Source organism: Erithacus rubecula (assembly GCF_903797595.1).
Source record: "Erithacus rubecula genome assembly, chromosome: 23".
Lineage (NCBI taxonomy): Eukaryota > Metazoa > Chordata > Aves > Passeriformes > Muscicapidae > Erithacus > Erithacus rubecula.
In genome coordinates, this window is record NC_136675.1 from 7159838 (window position 1) to 7179737 (window position 19900).

Below are 19900 nucleotides of genomic sequence, written 5' to 3' on the forward strand. Positions count from 1 at the left end.
TACCGAGGAAATGGTGCTGCAAAACCCCCACCTCACACACACCGCGCAGAATGGTGAGGCAGAGAAGAATCTCATCTAATTTTAACTCCCCTGACGGATGGGCTTTGTTCTTTGCAGCAGCTGCCCCGCAAGGTATGAAAACACTCAGATATGTTGACGTGGGAAAACAAAACACACAAATCAGCCCATTTTCCTCTTCAAGGCTGATTTATCTGGAGCTGTCAGCGGAGGGAGGGGAAGTGATGAGCCCTGGGGAGATGAGGAGCAGCCTGGACTCGCAGCTCGGTGGTTACCAGTGCGGTTGGGCTGATGCTCATCGAGCATCTGGTCCATTCTCTCCCAAGCCCCAAAACGTCTCAGATCTACAGAAAGCAAAGTGACATTTTCTGCTGCAATTCCCCAAGGTGTGATTCTGTGCACGTCCCGGCTCATCCTTATAAATGGGGGGAGCCAGATGCCAATGGAGCCCCCCAAAGTGGTTCACCACAAGCTGAGCTCCATCCTGGGCCCCCATCGCGCTGACCACTTGGTTTTCTGAGTTGGGATGGGTGGGAGCAGCCCCTGGAGAACGGCAGCAGCTCAGGGGGAGGAGAGGAGGCTGGTAAATCCCTCTGCAAGGGTTGGTGCATCACTTGTGTAAGGGGAAGGGAAGGGAAGGGAAGGGAAGGGAAGGGAAGGGAAGGGAAGGGAAGGGAAGGGAAGGGAAGGGAAGGGAAGGGAAGGGAAGGGAAGGGAAGGGAAGGGAAGGGAAGGGAAGGGAAGGGAAGGGAAGGGAAGGGAAGGGAAGGGAAGGGAAGGGAAGGGAAGGGAAGGGAAGGGAAGGGAAAGTAAGATCCCTGTGCCATGAGGTGGGGGACACCAGGACCCCCGGGCTGTTTGGATGGGAACAGCCCCGGCACAGCCTGAGCCCGTGGCCCCCACGGGACCCCCGGCAGCAGCAGCGCTGTCCCCGGGCTGTGCCGGCCGGCGCTGACGCTGGGCACTAAATCGGTCGCTGACAGGCAGGAAAGGAATCCGGGGAGCAGAGCCAGGCCCGGGCTGCTCTCGGCTCTCCCCGCCTCGCCTCTTATGGAGAGGAGCAGGAGGGAAGAGGGGCCGGGAGCAGCTCCCGTTATGGAGAGCCCTGGGGAAGCCCTGCTCATCCTTGGCAGCCCCAGCGGGCACGGGGGAACAACATGCTCGGGGCGTGCCGGCAGCCCTGGGGACACAGGGACAGCCAGCCCTGTGCCGGGGGTCCTGCCCTCCCCGGGGCAGGGGGGAGGCACCAGGGACCCCCAGAGCCGCTGCGAGCCCTGCCGGGCACAGGGATGCGCTGCGATAAAACACAAAGGGGTTTAAATTTGACCTTTGACCTTGCTGCTGGTGCGTCCTGGAGAGGAGGAGGAGGAGGAGAGCTCACAGCAGGCCCTGGTGCCACTGCCCCGGCCTCACCCGGGGCTCTCTGTGCCCTAATTCCCAATTAGTGCTGACCCTCGCTGCTCAGGTCCCTCGCCCTGTGCCAGGCCAGGAGGAGCCGGGGAGTTCAGGAGATTTGGGGGCTCAGGGCTGTGCCCCAGCTCTGCCTTTTGCTCGGGGTCCCTCCCCATTTCCTACAGGGGAACCCTCTGGAGCTGCAGCAGCATCAGGGGAGTGTCACCACCCCGGGGTGCCAGAGCAGGAGGGATTTTCAGAGCAGGACAGTCTCATGTTGAAAGTGATGAAGAAAGGGACCAGGACGTTTGGGGCCAGGTTTGGGGTCCTTGAGATCCTCTGGCACGGATAGCAGGGCAGAGCCAGGCACAGGACAGTCCCATCCCTCCCTCACGTCCAGAGGGATTTTCTGAATCCATGCAAGAGCGATTCCCCTTGTGGATTGCAAATTAAAACCCATTTAGTGCAAACCCGGGAGGATCAGAACCTGAGCAGTGACAGGTCAGGGCAGGGCTGAGCCCCCACGGCCGAGCCCAGCTCCCTGGGAACCTCCCCCTGCAGCCAGGGAAGCAAATCCTGCTCTTTCCCACGTGTTGTTGCACTGCACAAATATTTGTTTTGGAAAGCTCTGCCTTGCCCCGAGCCCTGTGGCCAAGGCCAGCCCTGGCACCAAGGCTGCTCACAGGGATCCTGCTGGGACCAACCCCAAACCCCAAACCCCAAACCCCAAACTCTGCTCCTGCCTGCAGGAGCCCAGCCTGGGGCTGGCTTCAGGGGTGATGGTTCAGGGGTGAGGGTTCAGGGGTGAGGGTCCAGGGGTGAGGGTTTCAGGGGTGAGGGTCCAGGGGTGAGGGTTTCAGGGGTGATCCCTGGCCTCTGTGCCTTCCTCAGAGCAGGAGGTGCTGTCAAATTTGGGTTCGTGGGCTCTGATGAGGGGATCCCCTCCCTGGACACCCCCAGAGTGAGAATTCACCCCGGCAGGGGCAGAGGGGAGGGCAGGGTTGGGTGAGCACCCCATCCCAGCAGCTGGGAGTGGGGGGCAGGCGCGGGGTGCTCAGGGATGTTTGATGTCCACACCAAGCTCGCAGCCCCCCTAAATCCCCAGGACAGGCTGGGGATACACCTGCAGAGGGAAAAGCCCTGGGAAGAGCTCCCTCGGAGGGGAATCCCGGCCTTTCTGTGCCATTTGACCCCTCTCTCGGCTCCTGGAAAAGCGCCTTTGGCCGGCGGGAGCAGCAGAGGGGGAGCCGGCCCGGGGGTCCCCGGGACAGGAATTCGGGCGCTCCCCAGCCCTGGCCCCCGCACGGCCGGCAGCGGGAGCAGCGCTGGGCGCAGGGACACTGCCCTTTGTTTCGAGAATAAAGTTAGCGCTGTTACTCAGCCTGTCGCTATTCCAGCAATTCCTGCCTCCACTTTCGCTGGGCAGAGGGGAAACATTCCTGCCCGGGGACTGCCGAGAGAAACACGCACCGGGGGGACACGCGGGGACTGGGGGTGGCAGGGGTGGGGACGGGCAGGGACTGGGGCTGGCAGGGATGGCCGTGGTGGCTCTGGCACCGCGACTTCCCGGGCTGGGCATCACCCCCGGGCTCTGGGACACCGCCTCGACATCCCATAAAAACCCATCCCCGTGGGGAGCACCAGCATCCCATCAGCAGCAAAGCTTTGGTCCCTTGGATGAGCAAACAGCAGCCAGGGTGTGGGGGACAAAGTGTGTCCCCTCCCTGTGTCCCCTTCGCGTGTCCCCGAGGTGAAGTTTTGTCCCCGAGTGCCACCGATTTCCATGGAAAGTTTTGCTGATGCCAGCGGGGCTCCCACACGGAGCCCTGGGTTTATTTTCCCTGGCTGTTTTCAGCTCTTTGCCTTGCGATAGCAAAGCCAGGGGCCGGTGCCGAGGTCCCCGCGTCCCCAGGAGCTGCCGTGTCCTTGTGCTATCGCTGCCGGGGGAAAGCGGCGGCTGCTCTGATAACCCCTCTGAGGGGGAAGCGGCTGCCCGGAGGAGGAGCCGCGGCCAAATCCCACACACAGAACCCTCCCGCTGCTGGGGAGCCTCACCCAGAGCTCCCAGCTCCCACCCTGGCCCGCATCCCCTGCCCACAGCGGGCGGGGGCTGCAGGACACACGGAGAGCCGGGACAGGATTCTCCCCCATCCTTTTTTGGGGAAAGCTGCTCTGCCCCAGGGAGATGCTGGCACGGCATCCTCAGCACAGAGAGAGAAACCCCAGAGAACAGACAACCCCTGAAAATCCTTGTGAGCACCAGCCCAGCAGCTGCAGCCCCTGGAGAGAGGCCGGGGCAGCTCAGCCCCTGCTGGGGCTCCTCGCTACAGTGCCCAGCCCAGGAACAAAGGAAGGACAGGAGCGAGGCTGGGAACGTCCTTTCCCAGCTCCAGGGACATTAAACAAACCCCAAAAGCCCATTCTCCCTTTGACAGCCCCGCAGGTCACCGAGGTTTGATCTACAGCTGGTGCAGCAGGTGGAAAAGTTCCCGGTGTGGGTTTTGGAGCAGGTGCTGCTGCTCCTTTCTGCTGCTGGGACTCTTCGTGCCGTGGGGAGCCCCAAGAGCTCAGCTCAGCCTTCCAAAGGGGAGCACAGGGATGTGCTCTCCCCACTCCCTGCTTCCTGAGAGCTGTTAAACCCTTCCTGTGACTGGGACTCAAAGTCTGAGGGCTGAGCCACAGATCTGCTCACCAGCCTGGACACTTCTGAAATTTAAGCCTCACCTGCACAGAGAGCTCCCAGAATCTCAACCCCTGGATCCAGGGGTGCTGGTGCTGCCAGCCCCAAGGGCGTGCTGAGCTCTGCTGGGCTCCCCTTCCCAACCCCAAAACCTTGTGCTGGAATTCAGGCTCTGCCATGTGACACCTCGTGGCACCCCTTTATACCCGAAAACATCCCCCAAACTCCTTTGGAGAGACCCAGGGCATGGGGGAGCAGTGGGGACCCCCTGCCCGAGGGAAGGGAAGGGAAGGGAAGGGAAGCTGCAGCCCTGCCGGGGCTAATGAAGGAGGGATTTCCTTAATTAGGGGATAACGCCGGTAATCCCGGCTTGCCGGGGTTTAGGGAGCGCCGGCTGCGGGATGAGCCTCCCTCCCGCCCCCGTGGTGCTGAGTGAGGAGCTGCTGAGCTGGGGAGCAGAGCAGCTCCCTGCCTGCCCACAGACACGGGCCTGGCACCCAAACCCCCGAGCAGCCTCCCCAGAACCCACCAGCACCTCGTCTGGGGGCAGAGCCGGCTCTTCCCGGCTGCCCGTGGCTTCTGCTCTTACCTGGGGCTGGGGGAGCTGCAGGAGCTGCCAAGGGACCCTCACAGGGAAGAATTTATCCCTCATGTCCAGCCTATCCCTGCCCTCTGGCAGTTTGAAGCCCTTCCCCCTTGTCCTGGCACTCCAGGCCCTTGTCCCAAGTCCCTCTCCAGCTCTCCAGGAGCCCCTTTAGGCACTGGGATGGGCTCTAAGGTTTCCCCAGAGCTTTCTCTTCTCCAGGCCGAACACCTTCAGCTCTCCCAGCCTGGGTTCAGAGCAGAGGGGCTCCAGCTCTTGGAACATCTCTGTGGCCCATCTGAGCTCGTTCCAGCAGCTCCACATCCTCCTGATGTTGGGTCCCAGCTCTGCAGGTGGGGTCTCACCTGGGAGGGGCACAGGGCAGAATCCCCCTCCCCTGCCCCAGGGTCCTGCTGCGTTTCGGGGCTGCCAACATTCGCAGCCTCGCTGAGCTCGTCACCCGCAGCAGCCCCGGTTCCCTCCCCTGCTCTCTGCCCTGTGTGGGACCATCCCCTGTTCTCTCCTGGCTTTCTGCACACCGCGATGGCCTCGGGGCCGATGGGTCAGACCCAACTCAGCCCGCCTGGATAAAACAAATCATCAGCTAAATTACCACGGGGCAATTAGTGCCATTAGCAATGCCGAGCATCTCCGATTCCCTGGGCATTAGTGGGGGCGGAGGGCCCGGCCCCTCCCGGGGTGAGCTCAGCGCTGACGTGGGCAGAGCTGGGGATGCTCTTACTCAGTCCGAGCAGCAGCACCTGCCCCAAATGAGCAGCTTGGCTTCGAGGGCTCCTTCTTCCCTGGAAGGGCACGTTCCCAAAGCCCGGAGCTGCCGGGCCGGGAGCGATCCGGCGGTGGAGAGGGCGCCGTGCGCTCCTCCACCCCTCACTGCGTCTGTCCTGCTTTCCCACCACCCCATTCTGGGGATTTTGGTCTCTGATCTCACCTTTTGAGGGGCTGATTCCTGCTAGAAAACCCCTCTGCCAGGGGGGATCACAGCCGGGGCTCAGCCTGGCCCCCGGAACGTGCCGGCACCATCCCGGGCTGCGGGAAAGGAGGAGCAGAGGGACAAACTGGCTGAACTCGTTACACTGGTGACATTTGGGAAGGGTGGCTGGCGAGTGGCATGCTAACCATTGTGTCCAGCCTTTAAGGAATGCGTGCGGGATCCAGCAGGGCAGCAGCACTTTGGTGAGTCACGGCACGGACACGCGGATTCAGCCGGGATTTCAGCACAAGCCACCTGTAATTGCACATTAGCGCAGGGATGCTTCAGGTAATCAGCTGTTCCAGCCACGCCAGAAAGGGGGGAAGGGAGCAGGGCTGGAGGGGTGGCCGTGCCTCCAACCCCTCCTTGGATTACAAGGCAAAAATATAGGGCACACAAACCGCCCGGGGAGCGCTGGCTTCCCCTTTGAAGGCAGGGTGACACTGCTCCAGCTGAGCCCGGGCCTCGATAGCGGCGAGATAAGGAGGGTAAACACGCCGTGGTGCTGGAGAGGGCAAGGATCAACCACCCCGAGCAGCCGGGGCTGCGTCCCCATCCCCGCAAAGCGAGGGGGGAGCGGCTGCGGAGGGAGCCGAGCTGCTGGCGCTGAAAGCCAGCTCTGGGAAACGCGAGTTCTCACCTGCACAAGAGATAACAAATCTCACATCTCACAGCCCCACATCATCTCACAGCCTCAGAACCTCACAACTCACAGCCCCACAGGTTCAAGGAGGGCAAGGACACCCCGGGCTGGGGTACAGGAGGGCAAGGACAGCCCGTCCTTGGCTCCCTTGTGCAACACCTCCAGGCTGGGTGACGAGGCAATTCATTTCTTTTCCTCCTTTCCTCAGGAAACGCCTCTGCCACGGCTGTCAGTCATTGCCCGGAACACCTCGGGATGCCAGCAGAGGATTTCAATCAAATTTGTCAGAGCCATCGTGTTTCTACAAGCTGGAATGTGTGTCCGGGCTCGGGGATCCACCCAGGCGAGGCAGCGCAAACCAGCAGCACCTTCCAGCCCCGCCACGTGAGGCTCATTCCTGCGAGGAAGAGGAGCAGGGAAGAGCCGGCATCCGGCACCCGGGGCTTCGGGGGAAGCTGGAATGCTGCGGGGCGGGCGAGAGCCGATCCCTGCTTGGCATGGCTCAGGAGGGACGGGAACGCCCGAGCTGCTCCTTGCAGGCTGCATCCCAGCAGTGAGAGGCGAGAGAAGGTGCTTGTCAGGGAGATCACGGAGCTGTTAAAGTCTGTGGCAACCTGTATTTGTAGATGAACAGAGCAAATACTCCATGTGCAGAGGGAATAAAAAGCGTTTTAAAGGTTCCTCCGCCTGTGCACACAGAATGTTCTACACCCACTGGAAATGGTCGCGGCCCCGAGTCCGGCAGAGCTCAGGGAGGGTTTGGGAGCTCTCCGAGCCGCGCTGGGCTGTGCCTGCTGCTGTGCATGTTCTGCTCCGAGCCCTGCACAGCCCCGAGAGCAGCACGGACCCTGCGGGGAGCAGCAGCCGAGCGGCGCCGGGAGCAGAGCTCGGGGGTGACAATGGCACAGGGACAGAGTCCCCGGCCACCCCTCACCCCCAGGCTCGGGGCAGGAGAGCTCGGGGGGAGGTGACAGTGACACAGGGACAGAGTCCCCGGCCACCCCTCACCCCTAGGCTCAGGGCAGGAGAGCTCGGGGGTGACAATGATACAGGGACAGAGTCTCCGGCCACCCCTCACCCCCAGGCTCGGGGCAGGAGAGCTCGGGGGGAGGTGACAGTGACACAGGGACAGAGTCCCCGGCCACCCCTCACCCCTAGGCTCGGGGCAGGAGAGCTCGGGGGTGACAATGACACAGGGACAGAGTCTCCGGCCACCCCTCACCCCCAGGCTCGCATAGGGGCTGTTCCATCCCTGCGCAGCCCAGCCCGAGCCTTGGGCCGGGACGCGGCGTCAATGGAGCGATTGTGCCGCGCTTGGCAGCGCCAGGAGCGGGGCTGGAGCCCGAGCGCGGCTGTGAACGGCCAGAGGAGCCCTGGCCGCTGTTCTGTGCTGCTGCCACACACACACACGCTGTTCTCTGCTGTTCCCGGCTGTTCTGTGCCGCTCTCCGCCGCTGCAGCAGCTCCCGGAGCCGCCTGCGCACCCGGCCGGGCACGGGAGGAGGAGGACAGCCAGGGAGAAAACACTGGCACCCCGCAAGGAAAAAGCTAAACAGAGAGATTAAAAATAGACTGGAAACGGCGTGCTGGGTCTAGCGAGGCGTCTGCACAGAGCTGGTGCCACCCTCGGCTGCGGGCAGCGGGGCAGGGACGGCTGCAGCAGCCGCGCTGCGAGACGCTCCTTGGGCGCTGCAGGCAGCAGGAATTCCTGCGCTTCCAGCCAGCCTGGAGCACGGCCAGCTGCAGCACCCCAGCAGCGATCCTGCTGCTGCAAGGCTGAGGGTTTTTGGTGCCTCTGCAGCCCCGTGCCACCCCTGCTCCTGCCCAGAGCACGGGGCTACAGCCAGGGCTGCAGCTACAGAGAGCTGCTGCACAGGAGCAGCCACCCCTCACACAGCACTGCAGCACCACCAGAGCCTGAATTTCACCCACCAGAGCTTCAGGCACAGCCTGACTGATCCATCACCCCCTCTGCTCAGAGAGGACAATAATGACAGACTACAGGCTGTGAGAAAATATAGAGTTGGTTTTTGGTTTTTTTTTTATTATTTAACAATTAACAAAAGAGGGATGGGAATCTCGGCTGTAAACATTGATTGCTTCTTTCTGATCACAACGAGTACTTTCCACCAACATCCCTTTGTATGCTCTGATCCACTCCAACAATGCCCAGCCGACTCTGTCAGGGCTTTATTTGCTCTGCTCAGGGTCACAAATCCAGAGGCAGCTTATTCACCACACACCAACAGCAGGACCAGCCACCCACACAAAGACAGCTGAGGGACTCAGAGACTTCAGAGCCGCTGCTGTACGTGAGACACACCTGGAAAAGGCAGCACATTGTGCTGGGTTTGTGCCAGAAAGAGGGAAACATCTCCAAACCCAGTTTGGAGAGAAGGGAGCCCTGCAAAAGGCAGGGACAGGGACCCTGGCAGTGCCAGCCCAGCAAGAACATCCCAGCCCTGTTGTCAGAGGGAAGCTCTGGCCCTGGACTGTGAAAATTTGGAGGTGCAGAGCCAGCAAGTTTGTCCCAAAGAGGGACTGGCACATCATCAGCTCCATTGTTGCAGTGGAACCAGAACTGCCTGGAGCTTGACAGGGGAAAGTGAAACTTCATCTCAGGCTGGAGGGCAGCCAGGGCTGGAGGAGCTGCACCCGCTGCCAGCCCTGCCCTGGGAATGTGCCTGAGCAGCAGCACCAGCTCCTGCTGGGACAGAAACCCTCCCCAGCCTCTCCTTCTCCAGCAGCAGCCACCCTGCAGGCTCACAGAGCCAAGGCTCAGCTGCTGCAGCTCCAGCAGCAGGAATGGACCAGGGAAAACCAGCAGGGAAAACCAGCAGGGAGGGGCTCCTGGTGCCACCCCCACCTCGGGGACCTCAGCTGTGGCCCTGCCCAGGACTCAGAGCTGCTCTGGCCTGGGGAACACCTGGGCAGGTCCAAGCAGGATCTCAGCTCACCCCTGTCCAGGTGCCCAGCCAGTTCCCAGCCTGGCTTTTGGTGGGAGCAAGGTCAGGGTCATCCCCTCATCACACTACCCACATGGACAAGCAAATAAAAATAACCCAACAAATTTGAATACACTGTATTTATTTGTAACAGATTCTAAAGAATCTAGTGAGTCTATGTCAAGCCCATCGCATGACAAGTGATACAGGTGTAGGAAAAAAAAAAAAAAAGACATTTAAAACAAACAAAACAACGAAAAAAAAAAAAGAAGAAATCAAGTGCCATTCAAGCTACTGGAATCTTCCAATTGCCCCTTCACCGGAGGCAGCACAGTATCACTGCAAGGTCTAGAAAAATTCAGGTTCAACCCATGCACAAGAGTCCCAGCACACACACTCCACAAATCCAAAGTGCAATCTCAGGGGTAGGTCGCCCTGTCGAGCTGTTGGCTGTAGGGGATCTTTCTGGGCATCTCAAAGGGAAGGAAGGAGGGAATCTCAGTTTGGTGTGTCTGTGGGTAGGAGCAGCCTGTAAACAACCTGCTGCAGGGCATCTGTGCTCAGTTCAAAATGCAAGGGAAAAAACAAAAAAACCCCCTCATCTTCCTCAAAGCCACAGAAGTGGCACACTGGGGCTCCCAAAAGCAGCCCTTAAATCAGTTTTCTCTTGCACTGGAAATCCCAAGCTCCCAGCACAGGGAGTCTGGGGGACTTGGCCATGAAGGCAAAGCTGTGCTGCAGGGGGGCACCAAAACCTGCAGGGCCAGTGGCACTCGCCCAGCTCTGATGGGAGGGAGCAGGGCTGGGCCAGTTCATGCCAGGTGCCAGAGCCACCCCCACCCCATTGCCCCCACCCCAAGAAAGGTACCAATCTGGCTGTGCACATTCCAAGGATCTAGTCTTTATTTCAATCTGCCCAGCTATTACAGTTCTGTCACAAAAAAAAAAAAAAAAAAAAAAAAAAAAAAAAGAAGAAAAAACAAAACCCCACAGGTTAGTAAAGGTACTTGAATATCAGCCTGGCAGGAAGCACCAGGAAGCTGTGGTGACCCTGGAGCAGCATCCCAGGGGATGAATGCCTGCAGCCTCCCCTCTGCCTCCCTGCACTCTGACACCCATCTGAGGTGGCTGTGGGCACAGCAGCACCTCCACAAAAACTCTGAGCTCCAGACACCCAACAACTCCAAAGCCACGTGGGACCGAGAGCCAAACCCTCAAAACACAACAGGGTCTGTTTATTAGACATTTTTTTCCTAAGGCCAACTAACTTCACCCCCCCCTTCCTCCCCCAGGCTCTGTTTCTAGCTAGAGGATGAATTTCAAATGCTATCACACAGGGAATCCCAGCTGGGGACTCTGCTCTGGAGACAGGACCTGCCCAAGGGATGATTTCCAGCATGGAAGAGGTCCTGAAGGACACAGTGACAGCTGGAAATGACTGACCAGTGACCTGGATGGTTTGTGCTTCAAAGGACAAGCCTCACCTTCCCCAAGAGCCCAGCTGGCCTCTGGCTTTGTGCATTAAAATCACTGCACGTCAAAAAAAAAAAAAAAAAAAAAAAAAGAAAAAAAATCGTAAGAGCAGCATTTCAAATTCCCCTAGAAAATACAGGATTAGGTATGGCAGCCTGGGACAGGCTCCTGGACAAATCACCTGCCTCATCATTTAGGAACTCAACTATATTTTGGCACTGCAGACTTGGGAGCTTGAAGAAATCCATGTGTAGGTCCCTGCTGCCTTTTTGTCCAGCAAGCTCTGCACAGCATTTTCCAGCATCCCTCCGCAGTGCCCCCAGTTCCAGCCATCCCAACCCCCTGGGCTGTGCAGCCCCACTTTGGCAGCTCTTGGCTCACAGGCAGCAAGTCATGCCCAAACCCCTCAGCCACACAGAACCTGCTCTGGCCTCAGCCAGGATAAGAAATGATCTTGCGACCCTCCCCACCCACGACAGAAACATTTTCCTCTTCAGACATTCCCCACTCAAGCTCTGGGCCGTCAGCCTCAGCAAAAAATAATAAAGGTTTACAGTACAGTGTGTTTCTATTGTTACAGGCACTTAAACAGGATTCTTTGGTCCTTCAAAGGAATTAGCCACTCTGGCTTCTCTCGGCAGAAACCACAAGTTTGCACACCCATAACACCTCCTGCACTAAAAAAACAAACAAAAAAAAAAACAAACCACAATTCAGATCCATTTCAGGGCAGTGCAGCTCTACCTTAGCGTAATTCTACAGTCTCCCCTCACACACCCCACCCACCCACTGCCTCCACAATTCCACAAGGAGTCATTTCCAGAACACTGCACTTCCCATCACAGTGTACAGCAGACAGGCCTCGCTCCAACAGCCCCGGCAGCGAGACACTCCAGCAGGAGTCCAGGAAGTTCCTTCTGCCAGTTCTGGGAGGGTGGGGGGGGTTTTCACTGCGCTCCCCCTGCCCACCCTCCCCACCCGCCCCCAAGGCAAGGGAACACCTCGGAGGACAGACCCTGGAGCTGGTCCTGGCTCAGTTACAGGGCAGCCACGTGGGGTAGGACTGGTTGCAAGGCAGGAAGGGCTGCACGTGGGTCACGTAGTAGTTGAAGTTTATTTCGCTGACGTAGGGGGCCGGCTGGTAGTAGCAGGTAACGTTTGTGACGGTGGGGATGATGTTCTGCTCAGCCAGGACCCTGACAGCCAGCATGGCAATGAGGTTCAGGGTCTGCCTCCTCTCGTGTCCCATGAGGCAGACCGTGCTCTCGTTGACCACCCTGTGCAGGGTCATCAGGTAGTCGTACCTGCTGCTCTCCATGCCCACGAAGTGGCTCTGCAGGTACCCCTCCAGCTTGCGCAGCTGCTCGCCGATGTCGGGGAAGTCGATGAAGAACCTGGAGCACATGTACCTCTGCAGGGCCTTCATGTCCACCTCCGACTTGGGCTTGAAGCCCCGCACCAGGAGGTTGCAGTACTTGAGCAGGCCCCCGCCGCGGATCTCCTCGGGGCTGCGCGTGGCGATGACGCGCCCGCGCAGGTGCTCCATGGCCTCCTGGAAGTCGCCGTACATGCTCTCCCCGGTCACCGTGGGGTGGAAGCTCTCGGCCATGGGGTTCTCCGAGCACTCCCCGAACAGCAGCAGCGAGTCCAGGATGATCTGGAAGGAGTCCACGCTGAACTCGAACTGGCGCCGCAGGGAATCCACGAACTTGAGCTCCACGTTCTTGCCGCTGTTGTTGGACAGCGAGATGAGGCTCCAGCGGTCGCTCTCGTTGCACACCTTCACCAGCTTCTGCACGTAGGCCTCCTTCAGGGTCATGGGCGTGATCTTGTCCTTGTTGACGCCTTCGGGGAGGAAGTCCAGCAGGCAGTCCATGACCACATCCTTCACCAGCTGGAAGACGTCCTCGCTCTGCAGGTCCACCCCGAAGATGAGGTCCAGGTCCTTGTAGCCCAGGCCGCTGTCCTGGTGCAGGACGTGGCTGGCAGCGGAGCCGTTCAGCCTGACGTTGTGCACGGTGATTCCCTTCTGCTGCAGGCGGCTGCGCACCACCTGGGACAGACACAGAGCTGGTGAGAGGCAGCAGGGAATTCCTGCAGCACGGGGGATTCACTCCCAGCGCTCACCCGGGTCACTCCGGTGCAAGACACTCAAATAAAAGCTAATCCTTTGGAAATGGGTCACTGTGGAAAGCATCCCCGCTCCTGCCAGCAGCTGGGGGTGCCTCTCCTCCACTTACTCCCTGGCATTAGAGATCTGACTGCACACCATCAGCTGCTCTGCTCCCAGGGCAGTGTCTGCTCTCCCTGCCTTCCCACGCTGACCTGCAGAGGCTTCCTGGCCCCGATTTTTGGGGTGGTCTCTGCCCTGCCCATCCCCTCCCCGCTCCAGTGACCAAGCCAAGAGCAGCCAACCCCACAGTGACCCCAAAGCAGAGGTGGCAGCACGGTCTGCAGCAGTCCCCGTGGATTTAATCAGGGTGGCTCACTCCTTTGAGCCATCCCTCCGGCCTGTCAAGATTCATTAAAGGCAAATCAAGATGCCAGAGCAGCTCAAAGGCCCCAGCCAGGCGTATGCAAGTTCATGTCCCAACTAGTAAGTGTATCCTAACAATTTCCAGTGTGTCAGAGCTTCGTGCTGAGCTTGGCATGCTATCAAGCACAAGAGGCAGCTTTCATCTTACGGGTGTTACTCCGGTGATTTTAATGCTGCCTGCCCAGTCCTGGCACACCCAGCAGCCCCTCCAAAGCTTTGTTCATTTACGGGGAAGCTGAATCACCTGCCTGATTACTTAACAAGCAGGAGGCTAAAATAACCCCCAAGACCATAAAATAAACTACCTGGACACCAGCTTATAATTTGAGTTTAACTCGGCTCAGAGATCCCAGGAAGATTAGGGTTTGCACCTTCCAGCAGCAGCTCTTCCCACGTCTCATCCTGCTTTCCTGTTCCCCTCCAGCCATTCCCCATTTTCCTGGGAAAGCCAGCCTAGAGCAAGGCCATGGCTTGAAAGAGCCAAGGCTTGGGACACAAATGGACAAATTGGATCACAAGAGCCAGTCTGACTGGGGCCTTCGGGGGCCTGCCCTAGTTTGAGGGGCCCCAAAACGCCCAAAATGTGAATTTCAATTCAAAGCTGTAGCACAAGGGCCAAGCTCTCTTGGCTGCCAGTTCTGGGGCAGACCAGAGGCGCTGCAGTTCTGGTCTCAGCAGCAGGAAAACTGCCCCTTCCACGGGTTTTGTTTGGAAGGAAGAACACACAGCAGGTCAGGGACTGCAGCATGAAATCCTCACCACATCACCAGCAAGTTCTGCTGCCTTGGCAAAAACATCCCAGAACAAACCCGGTGGTGTTTCCACACCTGGGACAGGTGTTGCAGCTCCAGGCTCAGCAGGCAGCTTCCCTGTGCTGTGTCCCCAGCAGGAGCCACCCCTGCTGTGGCTGGAGCTCAGGGCAGGCACCACACCAGGGCACTGCTCACACTGCCAGCCCCAGCACACACACAAAGAAGCTGCTTCCCAAGGCAGACAGTCTGGAAAAAACGAACCTGCTCCTAGATTCACACAGGGTTATTCCCCCAAATTGGGCAAACAGCACACAGGCGGCCCAGGGGAGCTCCTGGGCTGTGCCTGGTGCCAGCTGGAGCCACTCACCCAGGGCACAGCTCCAGCACTGCTCGTGGAGTCAGACTTCACTGCTCTCAGGCTTAGAGACAAGATATAGGTCACAAAGTGCTGGGTGCAGAGCTGGGCCCAGGCTTGGAGAAGATCTTGCTCCAGATTAATCTCCTAACCCCAAAGCACACCTGCTTAACCCTTTCTGGGCACGGCTCAGGACCTGCAGCATTCCAGAGCCACAAGCTCCAAGCTTACTCCAGTTCCCCAGGTCTGTCTGTGTGAGATACATTGAAAAAAAGAGAAAAACCCATTTTTGAGTCAGCCTTGTCCCAAATCATCCCAGAGATCTCCAAGATGCAGAGCAGCAGGCAGAGCACTTTGCCATTCCTGGGAGCTCCCACTCACCTCCCTGCACCTTGTCCCCCCTGGCTGCAGGCAGTGGGTTCAGGGCTGCATTTTTCCCCAGGGGATTGGATATTTCCAGGGTTAGGCAGCTGCTGACCTGTTTCCCAAAAGAGCAGCTCACCTTCCGTGTGGTTGGGATAATTGAGTGTGACAGGCAGGCAGGATCAAATCCTGCAGCGTCCTGACCTGCTGCTTCCCCCCTCCCACAACAACAACAACAACAGGATAAATAAGTGCCTTTTGGGTTACTGGTGCAGCTTAGTCAGCCCTAAACACAGGGTCTGCCAGCATGGCCAGCACAATTACAGCCCTCACTGGTCCCGTGTCTGGAGCTGCTGCTGGCAGCATCCTCTGGGCACCAGACCGTGGCACCAGGGAGGAATATTTGGAATATGCTGGAATATTTGGAATATCTGATGCTGCTCAGTGCCGTGGTGCTGCCCCAGCATCCTGCCTGCAGCTCTCCTCTGCCATTCAGCTCCAAGCAGCCAAAACCCAGCGCTCCTGCCCCCGACAGGAACTCGAGGAATCCCAAACCAGCCTTTCAAATGTCACCTTTCCATCTCCCAGGCTTAACTCTAACTCTTTCTCAAGCAGCCGAGGCTCCAAAATCCCGGTTATTGTGAAAGCCAGTTGGGTCTTAGCGCCGTGAATAGGCTTTTTAATTAGAAGCCAACATGCCCGATTTTACATTTGATGAGTCATTACTGAGGAATGAAGTCGCCTCCCAAATATGAATATGCATCAGCTCATTCGAGCTACATTGTTAGTTTAATATTAAACACAGTTATTACTTGATAGTTAAACTAAGAGGAGCTCGTGAACAAGCCGAAGTCTCGGCCAGGCTCCAGAGGATTCAGCCAGGGGTGCCCAGAAATCAAAGGACACGGACATTTGATCCGGCCTTTGAATTAATAACTCTGCCTCTTCCAACACGAGCCCAACATGTCCACCAGCACGAAGCCATTTCGTGGAAGCGGCTCCAAAAAAAGCCGCTTCTGCCCTGGCCACACACATTTCACTGCTTTTTAGGGCAACAAATTAACTCAAAAAGAGGAGGAAGAGGGTAAGAGGGGAGGAAGCCAAGCAGGATCAGCTGCAGGAAGGGCGAGTGCTCAGGAGGGTCCCTGCAGCCCCAGGCCAGGGAGCAGCCCCAGCAGGACCCCCGGAATGGGGAGCTGAGCCCACAGCACGATGGGGGCCAGCCCCCCAAAACCTCCACCTGCCCCTGGAGCGGCCAGGCCGGGCTGGGCAGGGCTGGGGGCCGGCGGAAGGTGCCCCCGTGCCCATGCAGGGCGCTGGGACGAGATGCTTCTCCCGAATTCCAAACGCGCCGGAGGCCGAGCAGCGCTCGGGGGATTTCGGGGGTGTCCCGTGCAGAGCCATGCCCGATCCCCGTCCAGCCGAGGACCTTCCCCGATCTTTATCCCCTCCGCGCCGCTGGCTCGGGGCCCGCCGGGCCCGCTTAGCGCCGCCTCAGCACTTTGATTCCGTGCCCGGCCCGGCCGAGGGGCAGAGTCCGCCCCGGCCCCGCTCACCTGCACGATGGTGCGCGGCCGCACCGACAGCGTGGGGAAGTTGCCGCGGCCGTGGATGGGCACGGCCTCGCCCAGGATCTGGTCCAGCCGCTGCACCTGCTCCCACGACAGGACGCTGAAGCGGCTCCCGCGCCGCTCCGCGCCCGCCGCGGGCCCCGCCGCCGCCTCCAGCATCGCCGCCAGCGCGGAGCCCGCCCGGAAACCCGCCGGAAGCGCCGGGTGCGGAGGGGGAGCGGGGGGGAAATTTAAAAATGGGGGGAAAGAAGAAAAAAAAAAAAAGAGAGAGAAAAAAAAAAAAAAAAAAAGCCCAGTGGCGCCGGCGAGGGGCGGCTGCGCGGGGCGCGGCGGGAGCGCGGTCGGTGCCCGCAGGACTCGCACTGATCCGGGCCCGGCCGCCCCCCGCCCGCCACCGGCTCCGCCGAGCGCTGCGCCCGCCCGTGCCCCGCCGCGCGTTATATAGAGCGACGGCCCGCGCCGCTGGCCCGGCCCCCCGCCAATCCCGGCCCGAGCCGAGCCGCGGGCGGAGCGCGGCTGCACCGGGACCAACCGGAGCGGCGAGCGGGGCCGAGGCGGGGCAGCACCGCCCCGCCGCGCGCGGGAATCCCGGCCGTGATTGGCGGGAATCCCGGCCGTGATTGGCGGGAATCCCGACGGCGATTGGCGGCCTCGGGGTCCAGCGGTACCGGCGATGTCCCTCGGTGTCACCGGGGCACGCTCGTGCCACACCAGTGCCCTCTGATGTCCCGCTGGCTCCGTGTGGTGCCCCATCAGTGCCATTGGACACTTTGATGTCCCACTGATGTCCCGCCGGTATCCCATCGATGCCCACCGATGCCCCGTGACCCAATGCCTCATGATGTGATGCACCAGTGATGCCCCATTTATACCCTGGTGCCCCACTGATGCCCTGTGGTCTGTTCCCCCCTGATGCCCAGTGATGCTCCCCATTGACTGTCCCTGGAGTGATGCCCAATGGTCTGAAACCCCATAGACGGCTCTTGGCCTGTCACTCCACAGCTCAGTGTCCCCATCCTGACACCCCCAGCTCTCCCATGCCTCTGTCCCTGGCCAGCAGAGTCCCCAAGTCCCCTTGTTCCAGCTCTGGCACCCAGGAGACACAGGGCCGCACCCTGGAGTGATGGAGCTCCAGGAGCTCAGACCCAGCCCCTAAATCCCAGAGCGTGGCCCAGCTCTCAGCTGAGCCACCACCTCCTCCTGGGGCCAGACGTGTCCCTGGCCTCTGGCCACCCATTTGCTTTCATCCCAACAGCTCCCATCCCTTTGTGACAGCAGTGCCCATTCCTGTGCAGCGTTCCACCTGCAGACATTTCCAGCAGGGCCCTCCCCGCTGAGCTGGTGCCCCGCGGTCCCAGGGATGGACAGAACAGCTCCAGCCCCACACCTGCAGCAGCCACTCCCATTTCCCCGGTTCCTGCTTGGAGCTGAGATCCATCCTTCGAAGGCCTGCTGGGAGATGAGCTAGGGCTGATTTGTTTTTAGACCCTGGCAGGGTTTTATTGCAAGGACTCCCCTGAAAACTCCCGAACATCCACCCTGGGACTTTCCACCTCAGGGAAGGCACTGCAGAGCTCTTCCAAGATGCAAAGTTCATCTTGGAAGCTGAGGCCTCTGCCACATCCTGAGGGTTTTTGCTGGGGGCTGGAGCTGGCTGCAGATAGAGGAGCTGGGGGCATTGGGGTGTTCAGGAGCATCCACAGCCGGGGCTGGAGAGGAGAGAAGGGCACTGGTGTCCCAAGCCTTGGTTCTCTCTGAATCCCTCCCCATTTCCTGATGCACTGACAGCCAGAGGGGTCCCAAGGGGGGCTGGAGTCCCCTCTGCTGGGGTCCCTGGGTGGGAAGCTTCTCCTCTTGTGATGTTTTGCTCCCTGGCTTCCACCTGTGACTCCACCATGCTTCTCCATTGGGATTAAAATGCTCCTGGCTGCTCCCCGTGAGGCTCTGAACTGGGGCACAGCACAAGGGGAGCCCTGCTGGAAAGTGATTTTCCAAGGAACTTGATTAAAAACTCAGGCAGCTGCCACTCATTGCAAAATCCTTTTGATGTTGCTGGCGGAAAACCTGGATGAGGAAAGGTTTCCCAAGAGGCTGAGGGGCCAAACAGCTTTAGGGATCAGGATCCATCAGCCAGAGGATGCAGCAGAAGGAGGGGAAGGGCTGGTCGGGGGCTGAGCACCCCATGGATGTGGGGCCTGGGGACCCCCAGCTCTGGCAGCCCCGGGCACTGGGGCAGAATCCAGACATGGAGATTGCACGGACAAGGTGCTGCAGATCCTCCTGGGCTGAGCTGGGATGAGCTGGGATGGACTCTGGGCTGCCCGGGCCAAGGGGACAGAGGTGGAAGCGTGGGAGCTCTGGAAGGGGCTGACACGGGCCGAGCTGCTCGTTACCCTCCATCACCGAACTCCCCGAGAGCCGCCGGCAGCTGGGAATGGCACCGGCCCGTTTCCTTCCAGCTCAGCCAGGGCCAGCCCGGGCTTTATTCGTTTGTTTTGCTAACAATTAAGGAATAATCATCGTCTTGGGGTGAAACGCGGGCGGATCCTGCCTGTCCGGGGGTGGCACGAGGGTGGCAGAGCCCCTTGGAGACACGGGGGTGGGGCAGGGGCTGGGCAGGGGGGCGGAGAGCGGGATGCCGTGACCCCGCTTGGCCCACGGATCTGGGTTTGGCAGCATCCCCACGGCCGCTGCTCCATCCCCCGGGAAATCAGCCCGTGTGCGGGGAGGAGCGGGGACCCCGCACTGCCGGGGGCACGGGAAGGAGCGGGCGGGGGCACAGATGGAGCCCCCCGAGCTGCGCGGAGCCCCTCGGGGCGCGGGGGACCCTCGGCAGCCCCGGTGGGGCGGTCAGAGGGGACACTGGGGCAAAGGAGCGGGAAGAGCCGCGGGAGTGGGGCAGTGGGTGAAAGTGTCTCCGGCCTGGAGGTGGAGAGAGCTCGGGGACTCCGTGACCCGCGTGGGACGGGCTCCGTCCCACTCGCCGTGACGCAGGGCGGGTGCCAACTCCCTGAGCAAGCAGCAGGGACCAAGCCCTGCTCCCGGAGCCACCGACGTCACGCAGTGTCGCCCCGGGGGACAGCAGTGCTGCTGGCGGGGTGGGGGCGTTCCGCTGCCCCGCTGCCGCGGCAGCGCCCTGGCACCGCCACCGTGCTCTCGTCACCGTGTCCCGGGCTGGCACCGCCGCCGTGCCCGCGCCACCTGGCACGCAGAGCCACCGCTGTGCGGGGCTGCCCCACGGGACACCAACTGTCCCCACGGGACACCAACTGTCCCCAGGCAGATATGAACTGTCCCCACGGGACACGAACTGTCCCCACGGAGACATGAACTGTCCCCATGGAGACATGAACTGTCCCCAGGCAGATATGAACTGTCCCCACGGGACACGAACTGTCCCCACGGGACACGAACTGTCCCCAGCCGTCCCCTCGCAGTAAAGCCACCATGGCCGGGCAAACACGCACTGTCTCAGGCACAGCTGCTGCTGTCCCCGCACGTTCGTCACCGTCCCCACGCCCACGCTGCCATCCCCTCGTATCTGCCCGTGTCCACGTGCCCGCTGTGGGTTTAGGAGGTGGAGTCCGTCTCCACGGCC

General features: G+C 60.2%; 1 protein-coding gene across 1 annotated transcript; it reads right to left on the reverse strand.

Annotated features, from left to right (window-relative positions):
• Positions 1 to 9377: 9377 nt before the first annotated feature.
• On the reverse strand, positions 9378 to 16710 carry TENT5B (terminal nucleotidyltransferase 5B). The gene is made up of 3 exons (XM_079325664.1): positions 16288 to 16710; positions 11727 to 12778; positions 9378 to 11402 (listed from the first exon to the last, which is right to left on the reverse strand). The coding sequence occupies exons 1-2, from the start codon at positions 16459 to 16461 to the stop codon at positions 11759 to 11761; spliced, it is 1194 nt and encodes a 397-aa protein (XP_079181790.1). The 5' UTR covers positions 16462 to 16710; the 3' UTR covers positions 9378 to 11402; positions 11727 to 11758.
• Positions 16711 to 19900: the final 3190 nt, after the last annotated feature.

What these genes read in the sequence shown, in the direction of transcription:
- TENT5B (XM_079325664.1), bottom strand. Translation starts at nt 16,461, where the DNA reads ATGCTGGAGGCGGCGGCGGGGCCCGCGGCGGGCGCGGAGCGGCGCGGG. An exon ending in GGCCGCGCACCATCGTGCAG is followed by an intron (nt 12,779 to 16,287) that starts GTGAGCGGGGCC and finishes TGTCTGTCCCAG; the next exon opens with GTGGTGCGCAGCCGCCTGCA.